Source organism: Rana temporaria, chromosome 8, assembly GCF_905171775.1.
Source record: "Rana temporaria chromosome 8, aRanTem1.1, whole genome shotgun sequence".
Taxonomy (NCBI): domain Eukaryota; kingdom Metazoa; phylum Chordata; class Amphibia; order Anura; family Ranidae; genus Rana; species Rana temporaria.
Genome location: NC_053496.1, coordinates 153,133,539 through 153,149,546, shown reverse-complemented (window position 1 = coordinate 153,149,546; position 16,008 = coordinate 153,133,539). Strand labels below are relative to the sequence as shown.

The window sequence follows — 16,008 nt, the reverse complement described above, 5'->3', positions numbered from 1 at the left end:
ACAAGGATCTGACATCTAGGCTATCACCCAGTCGGCAGTTAATAGTAGATCTCAGGTGCAGAAAGGTAGAAAAATCTCCAAGACAATGGGCCCACAGGGAGCCAGGTCCTTCTCCCATGCTAGGCAGAAACTGAGCTGCTACATGCAGGGAGAGGGGTTGTACCTAGAGGGACCGCCCCCTGGGCGGTACTGTACAGTTTTGATGTGTGTTTAACACTTTAACATCTTTTTCTGCCTAGTCCTCTCCTAACAGAAGGCTAATACCCTACTGTCAAGATTGCTGTTGTGTCCGTCCATGAACGGAAGAGAAATGCTCTTTTTACAGGTTACCTTTCAAATAATTTCTTCAGATTACAATATTATCAGACCTATTGGTGACAAGTTACTTTATCCCAACATTGCTACTTCAGACCCCTAACCTAGAACGTCACATTTGCATGGTTGAAGTTGAGGAGGAAAGTCGGTTGTTCAAAGTCTTTGGGGAAAGAAAAGACTGGTAAGAACCTAAATTCCATCAAATGTGACAGTCATGAATTAAAAAAAATGCCTTAAGTGTCAGTCCACCCACAAATATATGTCTTAGTTTTGTCTGTGGAAAACCTGTGATAGTTAGATCTTTTACAGCTGAATTAGCAGCTCAATCCAACTCCTACATTTTTCTCAAGGAAGTCTCACTCAACCTTCTGGTTTTATGTTGGTGAACGGAGAGCCAAGAACTCCAGTAGGTGACAATTCTCTCCAGCATTTGCTAATAAATGCAAGACCAGATTTGGTTGAACTGATGTTTTAATATGACAGTCTAAAGAGCAGAAAATACAAATGACACTCTCCTATAGATATTAGTTCACTGGGGTGGAATTGGGAAAAGCTTCCGATTGCTCTTTAGAAAGCCCCATTCAATGACAGTGGTTGAGCACATCCCAAGTATTAGAGGCTGTTAAAAAACATTTACAAAGCCCAGGGTCTTTCAGCCGACACTTGCTTTTGGTAATTCTTCAGTGATTTTTTTGGAGGGATAAGAGTGTTACTAAGTCCTGGCTTTTTCCTCTTCCCCCTCTCAGCTTGTGTCTCTTGCCCCACTTCCTCTACACTTTGTACATCCCCCAGTTTTAAACTGTCTCTGACCATCTCTGGAGCATCACCTCCGCTGCTAGAAAGTTCTCCTTGGCTCAACACTGTACCCCCTGGTGGCAAATCAGTTCCATGACTGTATTTGCATTTCTTTCCAAATCGGCACCGTCCGTCTCTCTGGAAAGACAAACAGACTCCTTTTCCACCCTTTGCCCAGTTGGCGTCGCTTAGTTTGACATGACGTTCCAAGATACTCAGCTGTGCCCGTTCCTCATCCCGAAAGGGATTTGAAAACACACCACTGGGGATCACTTTGCTCTGAGTCCCAAGCCGTGGTGCAGGGAGGCGAGCAGAGAGTAGAGGAGAAGGAAGAGGTTCTGTGGATTTCTCCAATTCTCTTTTACTGTCACCTTCATCTTCACTGCTGGAGGCTGCATCTGCAAAGAAGTTCATTTTGGATCGAGAGGGCCTAAAAAAAAAAAAAAGCGAGAGCAGAAGACTAAAAAGGAAATAGGAATTAGAGAACAAAAAAACAGTGAAATAAATGTTTAAAGGGTTAGTTCACCTTTACAGAAGAAATGTAAAGGTAAACTAACACAAGACACCCTCCCCACCCCCCTGGTCCCCACTCTACCTACCTCTGGGGGTGCTGTCAGCACCCCCACAGCTTGTCAAGCGGTCAAGGGATTTTAAATCCCTGCTCTTTTCCCGCTTCTCAAAGCAATGCATCCGGGATGGACATAATCGATTCACTGTGACGGCTCTGTCCAATCAGAATCAATCTCATCTGTCCCAGAAGTACTGCATGGAGAAGAGCGGGGATACCAAAACCCGCGGATTTATATTTATTGACATGCTGGATTACACATTGCTGATGTAAGTTTAATTTCATTAAAGGGTCACTAAAGGAAAACATTTTTTTTTTGCTGAAATGACTGTTTACAGGGTATAGAGACATAAAAGTTAACTGATTCCTTTTAAAAATGATTACAAATAGATAAAAATCAATCCTATAATGTGCCTGCAGGTTAGTTTCACTTTTAAACTGGTTTCATGTTCCTGTGAACTAGAGAGACACACAGAACAAAAACAAACAAATCCAGGGCAGTGTTTTGTTTTTAAAATGAATATGATTGGTTCTGTTAAGTTTTAGACACACAGTAATGACAGCTTAGACCATCGTGAAAAGCTCCCAGTACTGTGGTTATAAGGAAACAGGCAACCAGGAAGTGTGGAGATCACAGCAGAATTACAGCAACTTCAAAGCAAAAACGAACAATGAGGACATGAAACCAGTACTGCAGTAAGCTATTTAGCAAAAAAAAAAAAATTCCTTTAGTGATCCTTTAAACGTTTTTATATCAACATACTGCGCTATGAGAGATCTTGTTGTTTTTTATCCTTTGAGCCATCCCTGGATCTATTAGTTGCTGACCTGATCGGTTTTTGGGAGACCCATATCCCTGTGTTTGATGAGACTAGTTACAGTCGCTTTTTCTGGTAAGCAGACAACCACATTCACCGGTGTTTGAAGACAAGTTCCTTGGTTCTTTTTGGGAAGATTGGTGTACATTCATTGTTTCTTCTTTGGAATCACTCCACCTTTGAAGTTAACTCCTCACATGGACGTTTTATGAATGGGACACTGCTTTAGTTTTTCCCTCTTAAACACTCACATTTTTTATTTTCCAATTTTTTCTTTTTGAAGTGTGTTTTTTCTTTTTTTATCTTGCAGAGTTTATTATTAGCTATTCACATTAGTCTAATATCATCACTGTGTTTGTTTTATCGTATTTAGGATCATCATTGATTTTTTATATTATTTCATTATTAGCGCTGCACTCCTCTGTTAAGACCCCTAATATCTCACCAAAGGCCCCCCCCCCTTAAAAGAAAGCATTGTAAAAAAAAAAAAAAATACTGACACATGTGCCACTGAGACATGATAAAAAAAAAGTATCGGTTAGTAGTATCAGCGAGTATTTGAAAAAAAAAAAAATGATTTTTATAACAGCTTACCTGTAAAATTATTTTCTTTGAGTACACCACGGGAAACAGAGCCAATCATTACATAATGGGTTAAGGATCACCAGCGGTGATTGGACACTGGCACAATAAATCGAAGACAGTTCCCCTCCATATAACCCCTCCCATCAGGGAAGTACCTCAGTTTTGTAGCAAAGCAGTAAGGTTCCCAAAGAAGGGGGGGGGGGACCTCTGTATCCCGTGGTTTACTCCAAGAAAAGGATTTTACAGGTAAGCTGTTATAAAAAATAGGATTTTATGCTCACCGTAAAATCTCTTCCTCTGAGTTCGTGGATGGACACAGCCTTAATCTTGACATAGTGGAATTAGCCTATCTTTAGAAGTGACTAGGCAGAAGTGTTAAAGCGGTTGTAAACCCGCATCAAAATTTTTTATTTTTTTTTCTCCTGCAAGGCAAAAGTCATAATGAGCTAATATACACCGCATATTAGCTCATTATGAAATACTTACCTCGGAACGAGGTGTGTAGAACTTACCTGGTCCACGCCGAGCGAGATAGCATCTTGACTCGGCGTGTCTTCCGGGGATCGCCGTTTCAGAGCGGTGAGTGGCTGGAGCGGCGATGACGTCACTCCCGCGCATGCGCACGGGAGATTTAAATTCGGCAAGGTCCGGCTGCCGGTCCTTTTGCCGTAGATCCCCCCTGCACATGCGCCGCTGCAATCAGCGGCGCATTGCGAGGGGAATATCTCCTAAACCGTGCAGGTTTAGGAGATATTCTCCTTACCTACAGGTAAGCCTTGCTGTAGGTAAAAGTAAAAAAAGTGGGTTTACAACCACTTTAACTTCAAAGCAGAATCGCCCCCCCCCCCCCCCCCCCAAGGTGCGGTCCCACTGACTATATCCCCTCATCCTGCACCAAGCAATTCAGTTCGTAGCAAGCAGTACAGACAAAGAGGGATGGGTGTCCATCCATGAACTCAGAAAGAGATTTTATGGTGAGCATAAAATCCTATTTTCTCTTTCGTTCATGGATGGACACAGCCTTAATCTTGACATAGTGGGATGTCCCAAAGCAGTGTCAAAATGAGGGGTGGGAAGCATAACATTAAACTTCACCCCAAAACAAAACAGAGCTCCTCAACTGAGGAGTTGTAACTTTAAACAGCCGCCTGCAAAACTTTGCGGCCGTAGAAGCATCCGAAGATGCACTCACATTAACTTGTAAAGTTTAGTGAAAAGTGTGACCGGGCGACCAGGTCGCCGCCTTACACACCTGGGAAACAGACATTTGATGTCAGAAATCCCAAGAGGCACTATTGCCCTGGTCGAATGCATCGTAATATGGAGGCGCCCGACCCTTTATAGCGTAAGCCTGATCAGGATCTGTCGGGTCCACCTCGAAATGGCCGATGAGACCGATGGGCCCTTCTTGGGACCAGCCACAGAAACAAACAGTGGCCCGGATTCAAGAAGCAATTGCGCCTGTGTAACCATAGGTTACACAGCGCAATTGCTTACTTGCCCTGGCGTTACGAATGCTCCTGATTCAGGAACATCGTAACGCTGACTGCAGCCTAAAATCTGCGTGGCATAAGGCTCTTATGCCACGCATATCTTAGGCTGCATTCTTGTGATGGCCGCTAGGGGGCGCTCCCATTGTGCTCAGTGTATAGTATGCAAATTGCATACTAACACCGATTCACAATGTTGCGCGAGCCCTGCGTACGCAATTTACGTCGTTTCCGTACGGCGTGTTTAGCGTAAGGCTGCCCCTTCTAATAGCAGGGGCAGCCAATGCTAAAGTATACCCGTCGTTCCCGCGTCGCGACGTTCGATTTTTACGTAATTTGCGTAAGTGATTCGTGAATGGCGCTGGATGCCATTCACGTTCACTTTGAAGCAAATGACGCCCTTGTGACGTCATTTGCCGCAATGCACGTCGGGAAAGTTTCCCGACGGAGCATGCGCTCTACGCTCGGCGCGGGAGCGCGCCTAATTTAAATGATTCCCGCCCCCTACGGGATCATTTACATTAGGCGCCCTTACGCAGGGCAAGTTTACACAGCGCACACACAATTTACGGAGCTACTGCTCCGTGAATCGCGGGTAGCGCAGGAAATTTGCGGGGGCGCAGGGCAAAAACGCTGCCTTGCGCCTCCGTAACTAAGGGGCAAATCTACCTGAATGCGGGCCAGCGAGTCTGAACTCCGGAACGGAGCAGTAACAGACAAGTATCTTCTCGGAGCTCGGACAGCGTCCAAGGAATGCCATGTCGTCTCCTTAGGATTCGACGGATGAGGACGCAAGTATGGCAGTACAATGTCTTCCTTGAGATGGAAGGTGGAAATACCTTAGGAAGAAAAAAGGATGTGGATGCAGCACCACCTTATCCTTGTGGAAGATCAATAGGGAGCCTTTCATGATAAGGCTGCCAGCTCAGAACCCGTCTTAACTGACATAACAGTAAGGGACCACTTTCTGAGAAAGTGTCAACAAGGGAACTTCCCTAATGTTCTCAAACAGTGGTTCTGAGGCACCTAGGAGGTCATGGCGTTCAAGCCATTGACTGTAAAGCAGGATGACCTATGGGACCTTGCGACAGCAGGTCCTCTCGTAGTGGTAGACGCCAAGGTGCGTCTGCTATTCAAATCCCCACGGAGGTAGTGGAGGATGGACTGGAGGGGCCACATGCCGAACCCCCTGTACAAATGTTCTAACTAGAGAGTGAGTTGCCAGGGGTCGCTGAAAGAAAAAACAGCCAGGGCAGATATCTGCCCCTTAAATCGTTCTTAAGCAAGCTCTTTGGTCCACCCAAGTGCGATAATAAATGCTCCTAGAGGATAACTTCCTAGCCTTCCTCAAGGTAGAAATCACAGAATCCGACAGGCCCCGGTCTCTTAGTACCTGGCTTTCAATAGCCATGCCGTTAAGCCAGTGACTGTAAAGCAGGATGCAGCATGGGACCTTGTGACAGCCAGTCCTCTCTCAGCGGTAGACACCCAGGGGACGTCCACTACTAGCCACACTAGATTGGCGTACCAAGGACGCCAAAGCCAATCCGGAGCAATTAGGATCATATGAATCCCCTCTGCCTCCACTCTGCGAAGCAGAAGAGGCAGGAAGGCAGAGATTAGCCGGTACTGACTCCACTAACGCATCCATCGCGTCTGCCCATGGGTCTCTTGACCTGGTTACAAACCTCAATACCTTCCGATTGAGTCGAGACGCTAGGAGATCTACGTCTAGCATGCCCCATCTTGGAAAAAGGAGCTGAAACACCTCCAGGTGCAGAGACCATTCTCCTTGGTCCAGCATCTGGCGACACAGGTAGTCCACTTGCCAGTTTTCCTCACCCGGAATGTATATGGCCGACAGTGCCGGTATGCTCCTTTCTGCCCACCTTAGGATGTGAGCGACTTCTGACGCTGCAGCCGAGCTACTTATTCCTCCTTGATGGTTGACATATGCCACCGCTGTGGCGTTGTCTGACTGGATCCTGACTGGACGCCCTCGTAGCCTCCGAGACCATGTGGAGAGGCACAGCCTGATCGCCCGAAGTTCCAGGACCTTGATCGGCAAATGGAAATCCTCTGGAGACCAGCGACCCTGGATCGTCTGAACCCCCCAGACTTCCCCACCGGTAAGGCTGGCGTCCGTCGTGATGACTATCCAGTGAAAGGAAGGAACGACTTCCCGGACAGAAGTGCCGGTGAGGTCAGCCACCAATAAGGGAGGCCCTGACCAAGTGGCTCACCCTGAGTAGATAATCCAAGGATGATGGGCGCTTGTCCCTACTGGACATAATTTCCTTCTATACCACTCGCGTGTGAGATTGCGCCTATGGTACCGCCTCGAAGGAGGCCACCATGAGGCCCGGGACTCACATGCAAAGCGGAGTGACGACCCTTCTGGGATGTCAACTACCGCACCGCAGCCTGAAGGGTCTGCAACTTTTCCACAGGGAAGCAAACCTTTGCCTCTGAGGAGTGCAGAATCAATCCCAGATATACTAGGCATTGAGTCATTACCATTACTGACTTCTGAATGTTCAGTAGCCACCCAAGTGTCTGAGGGTCTGATGTTATAGACACGCTCACCTCTAATTCTGAGGCTGAAGTGGCCCTCAGAAGCAGGTCGTCCAAGTAGCCCACGACAGCGATGCCACGTTGTCTTAGTAGGGCGAGAATTGGGGCAATCACCTTGGTGAACACCCTTGGTGCCGATGCCAGGCCAAAGGGGAGAGCCACAACTTGATAGTGGTCTTCCCTGACCGCAAATCGCAGAAATCTCTGATGCTTTGTGCATATGGGGACATGTAAATAGGCATCCCTGATGTCCAAGGATGCCAGAAAGGCTGGAGGGCAGTGACGACAGCGCAAACCGATTCCATCCGGAATCGTGTACCTTCATGAAGCAATTGAGGGCCCTGAGGTCCAGAATTGGACGAACGCCCTCCTTCTTTGGTACTATGCACAGATTGGAGTAAAACCCCTGAAACCGATGCTGTACTGGGACAGGAATAACCACCCCGTGTTTCAGCAGCTCTTGAACTGCCCCAAATAGGGCTTCCTGACGAGTCGGTTGTAGCTGGCGGTTGGAGGGAAAAAAAACAATCTGTTTGGTGGGCAGGATAGAAGCTCTATCTTGTACACTGAAGACACTACTTTGCAAACCCACCGGTCGGGGACCTGAGATGTCCACCGGGTCGCGAATTCGCAAAGACGTCACCCCACCTGAGAGATGGGTGGGGGCAAACCTTCATGCGGACGTAGCTTTGTCTGCAGGTTTGTTGAGTTTGCGAAACCAGAGAAGTCTCAGTCCCTGAGCAAGCGCTTTATCGGCCTGTGGTCTTTTACCCACCGTACTGGGCGGACAAAAAAAACGCTTGTGTGCGGTAAAGAAGGGCCCTTGCCTACGGCGTGGCTCCTTCCCCTTTTTGGACTTTGGGAGCAGTGTGCTCTACCTCCTGTAGCATCTTTAATTATGTCATCCAGGGGAGTTCCAAAAAGTCTGTCGCCCTCAAAGGGCAAGTCCATCAGGGCTGTCTTGGGAGATTGGTTGGTGGACCAAATCTTAACCAAAGTGGACTGCGTAACGCCACCGCCTGACCTGAGCTCTGGCCAGCAGAGGAATAGTGACCAAGGCTGATTCAGAAATACATTTTTGGCCTTGTACTAGTAGGTCAGCTAGGGCTACCTTGTTCGAGAAAGCCTGACGCTTGTAACCCATTGAGCAGCATCTTTGCCCCTTCCGTGCATGTCTGAGACACCAGGGCCCCAACTATGGTTGGGCATACCGTCAACACACTACCATGTACAGGTTAGGGGTGATTGCCTCAGCCTTCTCATCCGCAGGGTCTTTGAAGGTGGGAGCCCCCTCCACTGGTATGGTGGAGCTTGTTTAATTTGGACACAGGAGGGTCCAATATCGGGGGCGAGGTCCATCTTTTCAAGAAACTCTCTTCAAGAGGGTTCTTGGTCCGCATCTTCAGATACCTCAGGGCCAGGGTCATGAGTGCTAGCTGGACCCGGCAACGCATCTGAGTTGTCCCCAGCAAATGGTGGAGGGAGGGGGCGATTTCTAGCCACGCGCTGCTTCCACCTTGGCTACGAAGGCATCTAGTATTGCCGCCTAGCGTCCACCGATAAATCGGGTGCAGGGGCATCAATTGCCTGCTCAGGTGTCTCGGGGGAAAAAGCGTCTGCTTCTGACGCCATGCTGTCCACACACCTGACACAGGGACCCCCAAACAAGTAACCCACCACTCCTGGCTGCAGCAGAGACGAGGGGTTCCCAGAGGACTCACCACCCAGGAACCGTAATAGATGGTTTAGCTAGCAGAGCTGCTGGCTGAAGAGTGTGTCTGTCGATCTGTGCTCTCCAAAGCTGGGATCGATGGCTGTTTGTGGGGCTGCGATTTTTGTCAGTCAGTGTATCTGTTCATCTGATGTTTTATTTTTATTTTTTAAATGGTTTGACCATTGGTACATTGGCCGCTAATCTGACACTAGAGGCCAACAGGGCAGAAAACCACGGTGCAGCAGAGTAATGCAGCAGTCAGTACACCTCAGCAGAATTTGCCAGAAAAATGCGGCTTACAGAAGATGGCCGCCAGTGAGAAAAGAAATACAGCATGGACACCAACCTGGGCGTCGACAGCATGGAGCAAGACACACAGGAAAGCAGAATCTCTTATGCAGCTTTATAGATCGTGCAAGTAAAGAAATACAGCATGGATACACCAAACATGGCCGCCGACAGCATGGAGCAGGACACACAGGTAAACAGAAGGTTAAACACTGATTTAGTGACTTATGGTTCCCCAAGTGAATCTCCCCAGAGGAACCCCTGCCCAGCAGCTAGCTTAGAGAGCCTAGGAGGAAGGGGGAGGGGAGAAGGGGGATAAGGCCCTTTACTCACCTCTCCAAGGATGCCCAGCTTTGTCTTCTTGCTAAAGCAAGGTAGTAGCTACTTACCCTTCCTGTGGGTTTATGCTGGAAGCATCCTGGACAGTGCATCTTCCGCATGGTAACAGAGATGACTGGCGGCCAGGCTACTGCGACTCGGCCCTGTAGACCGGTCCCTATGCAAGCCCTGAAGCGTATAGCTCACCGGCCACCCGTAGAGTGACGGGCATGTCGTGGACGACCCAGCGCGCAGCTATGATCGGCACACGCTCGATGGCTGAAACTGGGAAGAATACAAGGATCTGGGATCCAGCCTGTTGCCCAGTCGGCAGTTGATCGAAGCACATTTCCTTCCCGCATCGTAACGGAGGTGGCTGTCGGCCAGGCTACTGCGACTCTGTCCCGTAGACCGGTCCGATGCAAGCCCTGGAGCGTATAGCTCACCGGCCACCCGTAGAGTGACGGGCATGTTGTGGACGACCCAGTGCACAGCTATAGTCGGCACACGCTCGATGGCCGAAACTGGGAAGAATACAAGGATCTGAGATCCAGCCTGTCGCCCAGTCGGCAGTTGATCGAAGCACATTTCCTGCATCATGACGGAGGTGGCTGTCGGCCAGGCTGCTGTGACTCGGCCCTGTAGACCAATCCTTATGCAAGCCCTGGAGCGTATAGCTCACCGGCCACCTGTAGAGCGACGGGCATGTCGTGGACGACCCAGCGTGCAGCTATGGTCGGCGCACGCTCGATGGCCGAAACTGGGAAGAATACAAAGGTTCTGGGATCCAGCCTGTCCCCCAGTTGGCAGTTGATCGAAGCACATTTTCCGCATCGTAACAGAGGTGGCTGTCGGCCAGGCTACTGCGACTCGGCCCTGTAGACCGGTCCGATGCAAGCCCTGGAGCGTATAGCTCCCCGGCCACCCGTAGAGCGACTGGTATGTCGTGGACGACCCAGCGCGCAGCTATGGTCGGCACACGCTCGATGGCCGAAACTGGGAAGAATACAAGGATCTGGGATCCAGCCTGTTGCCCAGTCGGCAGTTGATCGAAGCACATTTCCTGCATCATGACCGAGGTGGCTGTCGGCCAGGCTGCTGTGACTCGGCCCTGTAGACCAATCCTTATGCAAGCCCTGGAGCGTTTAGCTCACCGGCCACCTGTAGAGCGACGGGCATGTCGTGGACGACCCAGCGTGCAGCTATGGTCGGCGCACGCTCGATGGCCGAAACTGGGAAGAATACAAGGATCTGGGATCCAGCCTGTTGCCCAGTCGGCAGTTGATTGAAGATTGCAGGAAAAACTTAAATAAATAAATGAATAAAAAATCCAAAAAATTAATCCAAACTAAAAGCCTCCAAACCATGGGCCTGAAGGGAGCAATGTCTTCTCCTTAGACTAGGCAGAAAAAACTGAATTGCTTGGTGCAGGCTGAGGGGATATAGTCAGTGGGACCGCACCCTGGGCGGGTGCGGTTCTGCTTTGGAGTTAACACTTCTGCCTAGTCACTCCTAAAGATAGATAGGCTAATCCTACTATGTCAAGATTAAGGCTGTGTCCATCCATGAACGAAAGAGAAATCCTGGTTTTCTTTATCGTACACCACGGGACACAGAACCAGTCATTACATAATGGGACGTCCCAGGGCAATGCTCAATGAAGGGTGGGAGACACAGATCAAGCAGACCGCTTATGGACAAGAAGCCCTATACTGCTGCCTGCAGCACACTACGCAGTACACAGACCGCTTATGGACAAGAAGCCCTATACTGCTGTCCTTTCACATCTACTTGATAGAATTTGGAAAATGTATGGACTGAAGACCAAGTTGCAGCTTTACAGATCTGAGCCATCGAAGCCTGGTGATGCACTGCCCATGAAGCACTTATCTCCCTGGTAGAGTGCACCTTACAATAAAAAGGAGGAGTCATGTTCTTTAAACCATAAGCTTGAACAATTACTTGTCGAATTCACAGAGAAATGGTGGATCTTGATGCCACTTGTGCCTTCTTGGGACCATCTGGCAAAATAAACAAAACATCTGTTTTACGTATCTGAGCGGTTGCCTGCAGATACACCTTTACTGCTCTCACTACATCTAGAGGAGTGCTATAACTTTTCATTTGCTTTCCGTGGATCAGGAAAAAAGGAAGGCAGAACAATATCTTGATTCAAATGAAATGCCAACACCACATTTGGTAAAAAGGTAGGATGGAGGTCGTAGAACAATCTTGTCCTTGTGGCAAATTAAATAAGGCTCTTTACAAGAAAGAGCTGCTAATTCTGATACTTTTCTAGCAGAAGAGATAGCAATTAAAAAGGCCAATCTCCTGCTCAAAAGGATCAAAGGAATATGGCGAATAGGTTCAAAAGGTTGCCTTTGCAACACTGATAATACCAAATTCAAATCCCATGGGCACAAGGGAGACTTGACTGGCAGATTGATCCGCAGTACCACCTGAATGAAAGCCCGAACTAGGGAATGAGATGCCAGCAGTCTTTGAAAAAAGACGGATAGAGCCGATATTTGACCCTTGATGGTACTAAAGGCTAATTTCATATCCACTCTTAATTGGCAAAAGGCGAGAATCCTACTTGTGTCATACTACTGAGAATTCAATTTCTTGGTTTCACACCAGGAAACATATGCCTTCCAGACTCTATAGTACATAAGCCTGGAGGCTGGCTTTCTAGCATTAATGAGTGTAGAAAGCACTGGACCCGAGATCCCTCGTTTCTTCAAAATGTGGGTCTCAGTAGCTAGACCGTCAAATTTAGCTTCTGTAAGGCAGGATGGAACACTGGACCATGCGACAGCAGGTCGTGATGAAGCGGAACCTTTCAAGGTCTTCCTACCGCCATTTTTATGATCTCTGCGTACCAGGGCCTTCTGGGCCACTAGAATTACTGGAATTCCCTTCTTCTTGATCCTGCAAAGTAGCCTTTGTAAGAGAGTGATCAGAGGAAATGCATAGATCAGTGAGAACTGATACCAGGAAATTAATAGAGCATCCGATTCGTAGGCCAGATGATCTCTCGTCCTGGATACAAAGTTGTCCAACTTCCTGTTGAACCTGAAAGCCAGCAGGTCTACATCTGGGGTCCCCCATCTCTGGCATATTGCCTGAAAGACATCGAGGTGGAGAGACCACTCTCCTGGTGACAGCTGCTGGCGACTCAGATAGTCCGCTTGCCAGTTCTCTACCCCTGGAATGAAGATTGCAGAGACACAAGGAACATGATATTCTGTCCATTCCAAAATCTGATTCACCTCCTTCTGAGCACCCTGACTGCGGTGATTGATGTAAGCTACTGTCCGAATCTCTAGTATGTTGATGGGTAGGTTCTCTTCGGTCTTGGCCCAGGTTCCCTGGGCTGAAGCTTCTTCTAACACTGCTCCTCAGCCCATTAGGCTAGCATCCGTAGACGCCACCTTTCAGGTGACTGGGAGAAAAGGATCTTCCTTTCCGCAAGTTCTTGGTTTGTAACCACCAACTGAAGCTTTGGCGCACTTGTGGAGACAGGCGCATGGGTAAATCCAGAGCTTGGATCTTTCTGTTCCAGGCAGCTAAAATACTGCCTTGAAGTAGTCTTGAATGAAATTGGGCGTAGGGGACAGCATCGAAAATGGCCACCATCTTCCCTAATAGCCTCATGCAAAGGCAAATTGACGGCCCCTTCTTTGCCTTGACCTTGTGGATCAGATCCTTTAGAGACTTGAATAAAAACCTGAACCTTGCTCTATTAGGGGTACTTCTGTGATCACCCCTTGAGAAAGCAAGTGATCCAATCCTTTGAAGAATGATCCTCTTTTTAGTGGATCTTTGGAGAGCCTTGAACTTCGGAACTGAGAAGATGGGATCTCTCAAAATTCCAGTTTTTACCCTAGGGATACTGTGGATACTACCCTCTGGTCCTGCATTTCTGTCTGCCATGCCGCTGAAAACAGACTGAGCCGCCCCCCTCTTCATAAAGAGGCTTTGGGGTCTTGCTTGTTAGCTTTTGAACCCCATGGCTTCTTATTCTTCTGGGCCTGGTTTTCTTTAGCATTTGTGGCTGGCTGAAAATGCCATGGCCACTGGCTGGAGCCGGGGAAAGATAACGTTTAAAACAAGGACGCTTATTTTTCTTCTTCTCTGGCAACAGAGTGGTCTTACCACTCAATATCTTTTGGATATATTTTTCCAAATCATCCCCAAAGAGGCATTCGCCATGGAAGGGGAAACTGGCCAAAAGTCTTTTGCATGGGGGTTCTGCTGACCAATGCTTTAGCCAAAGAATCCTGCGCATATGCACCAACTGGAGCGTAAGGCGAGATTGCCTGTTGGATAGAATCTCTAATGGCATCCACTGTGAAACATAATGCTCTAGGCATATTCTCCCAAAATTTGATCTGCTCCAAAGGCAGATCTTTCATCCCGTTTCACCTGGTCCTTTTAAGGCCTGACACATACCAACCGCCGCCACAGCAGGTTGGATTACTGCGCCCACCAGGAGCAAGGAAGACCTTAATAAAGATTTCAACTTCTTCTCAGAAGGATCTTTACATACCTGGGCATTGTCCACCAGGCAAGTTAGGCTTTTATTTACACAAGAAATAGCTGCATCAGGCAGACTCCACTTCTTGGTAAACTTCTCCTCCATAGGATAAAGAACTTCAAACTTCCTAGGAGGAGAAAAACGCTTATCTGGGTGTTTCTAGTCTGGGTAAATCAGATTCTCCAATAAAGGATGAATCGGAAAGGCACAAGCAGCCCTGTGGGGATTTTAATTAACCCAGAGAGGAGACAGGTGATTCAGTTAACTCAGCAGAGGGTAATCTGGATGTAGAGTGTACCGCTTTAGTATAACATTGCACCTGCAACTTCAGAACCTGGGAAGCAGAAAAAGGTTCCTCTGATATTACTGATCTCTCCGGGTCCTCATCCCCTGATGGGGCCTCATTCTCCTCAGATTTCTCTGAAAGGAGATTCAAAACAACAGAAGGAGATCTGCTTTGCTTTTTGTCCTTTTCTGAGGACTTTGCGATTAATGCAGCGATTCTCCTAAGTCGTCCAGGGCTGTCGCCAGAGAGTCCTCAGTGACCTATGCAGGCACCACAGGAGAGGCTGCTACTCCATATAGATGTAATGGTTCATCATGTACAGGTGCATCAGATATTACAGGAGAGGAAGGTACTGAGCAGGCATGGCTAGAGCCCCCTGTCTTAGGCGGCAATGCTTATTTGATTTTAGTCCCAGAATTTCTTCTTTGGGAAGACATATTACCAAGCAAAGCTAAGGTGCCAACAAATGCATATACTACTGTGCTAGCTTAGCAATCTACATACAAGTATGCAACTAATAACACACAGTTTCGTGCTAGAGTAGGTGTCTTATCTTGGGAGTGCTCAGCCAACCACATGGAGACCTTACGTGCCCTTATGCTGCTGTGTCCCTTCAAGGAAAGCTCCTGGCATGTGAGGCTTTTCTTATCACTTCCTGCCTGTGTTTGCCATCTGAACCTCGTGCCCGCGCACGGGAACGCTCACCCTCCTCGCATTGCTGAAATCATAAAGCGCGCGCGACCTAGGGGCAATGGCGGTACTTAGAACATGAGGAAGATCCCCCTGATACCTGCCTAAGAGGAGGAGGAGGAAGGCAGCCCGTTCATGGCAGAGCTTCTGCAGCGGAAGGAGTGTGCTGTCTGAAGGAACTGAGTCCTAAAACTTAGGACTCTGTCCTGGCTTACCTTTTCCCCCGCCGCAGGTTTTCTGCCAAGGAGAACCAATCTTCCCCCCATCATGTCGGGGCGTGCAAGCCAACCTTCAGGGATATAGGTTCCTACTTAAAGGAGGCCTCTTCCCTGGGCCTTGTAAAAGACACTGCCAGGACTTTTAGTGTGATAGTGAAAGTGCTGGACCCTAGAGCCCAGTCCTCCGAAGAGACATATTACAGGGACACCTCGTCCATGAAGCCTGGATACCATCCAGTTTTGGTGTAACATTTTAGGCGTCTTGGATGGACCCGAAAGTGTAGCTCTTTTATCCCCTAAGGGTTTCTTTGGCAGAGCTTCCTTTAGCACATCCTAATCACATCAAACACCTTAGGCACTGGTGAAAAAACTGAGGTCCGGATGGGAGGGGTTATGTGGAGGGGAACTGTATTCGATTGGTTGTGCCAGTGTCCAATCACCGCTGGTGACCCTTAACCCATTATGTAGTGACTGGCTCTGTGTCCCGTGGTGTACGATAAAGAAAAGTATCAGTACTTGTACTCTGTCTTAAAAAAGTGGTATCAGGACAACCCTAGTAGGTAGTAGTAGAAGATTAAAAAGTAGGAGATATCAGCACAGAGACTTTAACACTTATGTATTTTAGAGAAAAAAAACAGTCTTTACCAGCAGGAGATGTGAATATGCAAACAATGGTATAAAGGCATGATTTATATTCCTACAGTCATCCTGCATTTTATCACTTGCATAAGATGTGAATTGACCATGTAGCTTCATGGTGTCATTTGTTGCCCTGTACTTACTGCCTGTAGTAAATATTTACAATTCTG

General features: G+C 48.1%; 1 protein-coding gene across 2 annotated transcripts in view; it reads right to left on the bottom strand.

Annotated features, from left to right (window-relative positions):
* Positions 1-768: 768 nt before the first annotated feature.
* Positions 769-16,008, bottom strand: part of LOC120909178 — a 70,543-nt gene continuing 55,303 nt past the window's right edge. For both annotated transcript variants that reach the window (XM_040320891.1, XM_040320889.1), the window contains exon 3: positions 769-1,540. In XM_040320891.1, the coding sequence (XP_040176825.1) occupies positions 949-1,540 (592 nt within the window). In that variant the 3' untranslated portion in view covers positions 769-948. The remainder of the gene's footprint in view (positions 1,541-16,008) is intronic.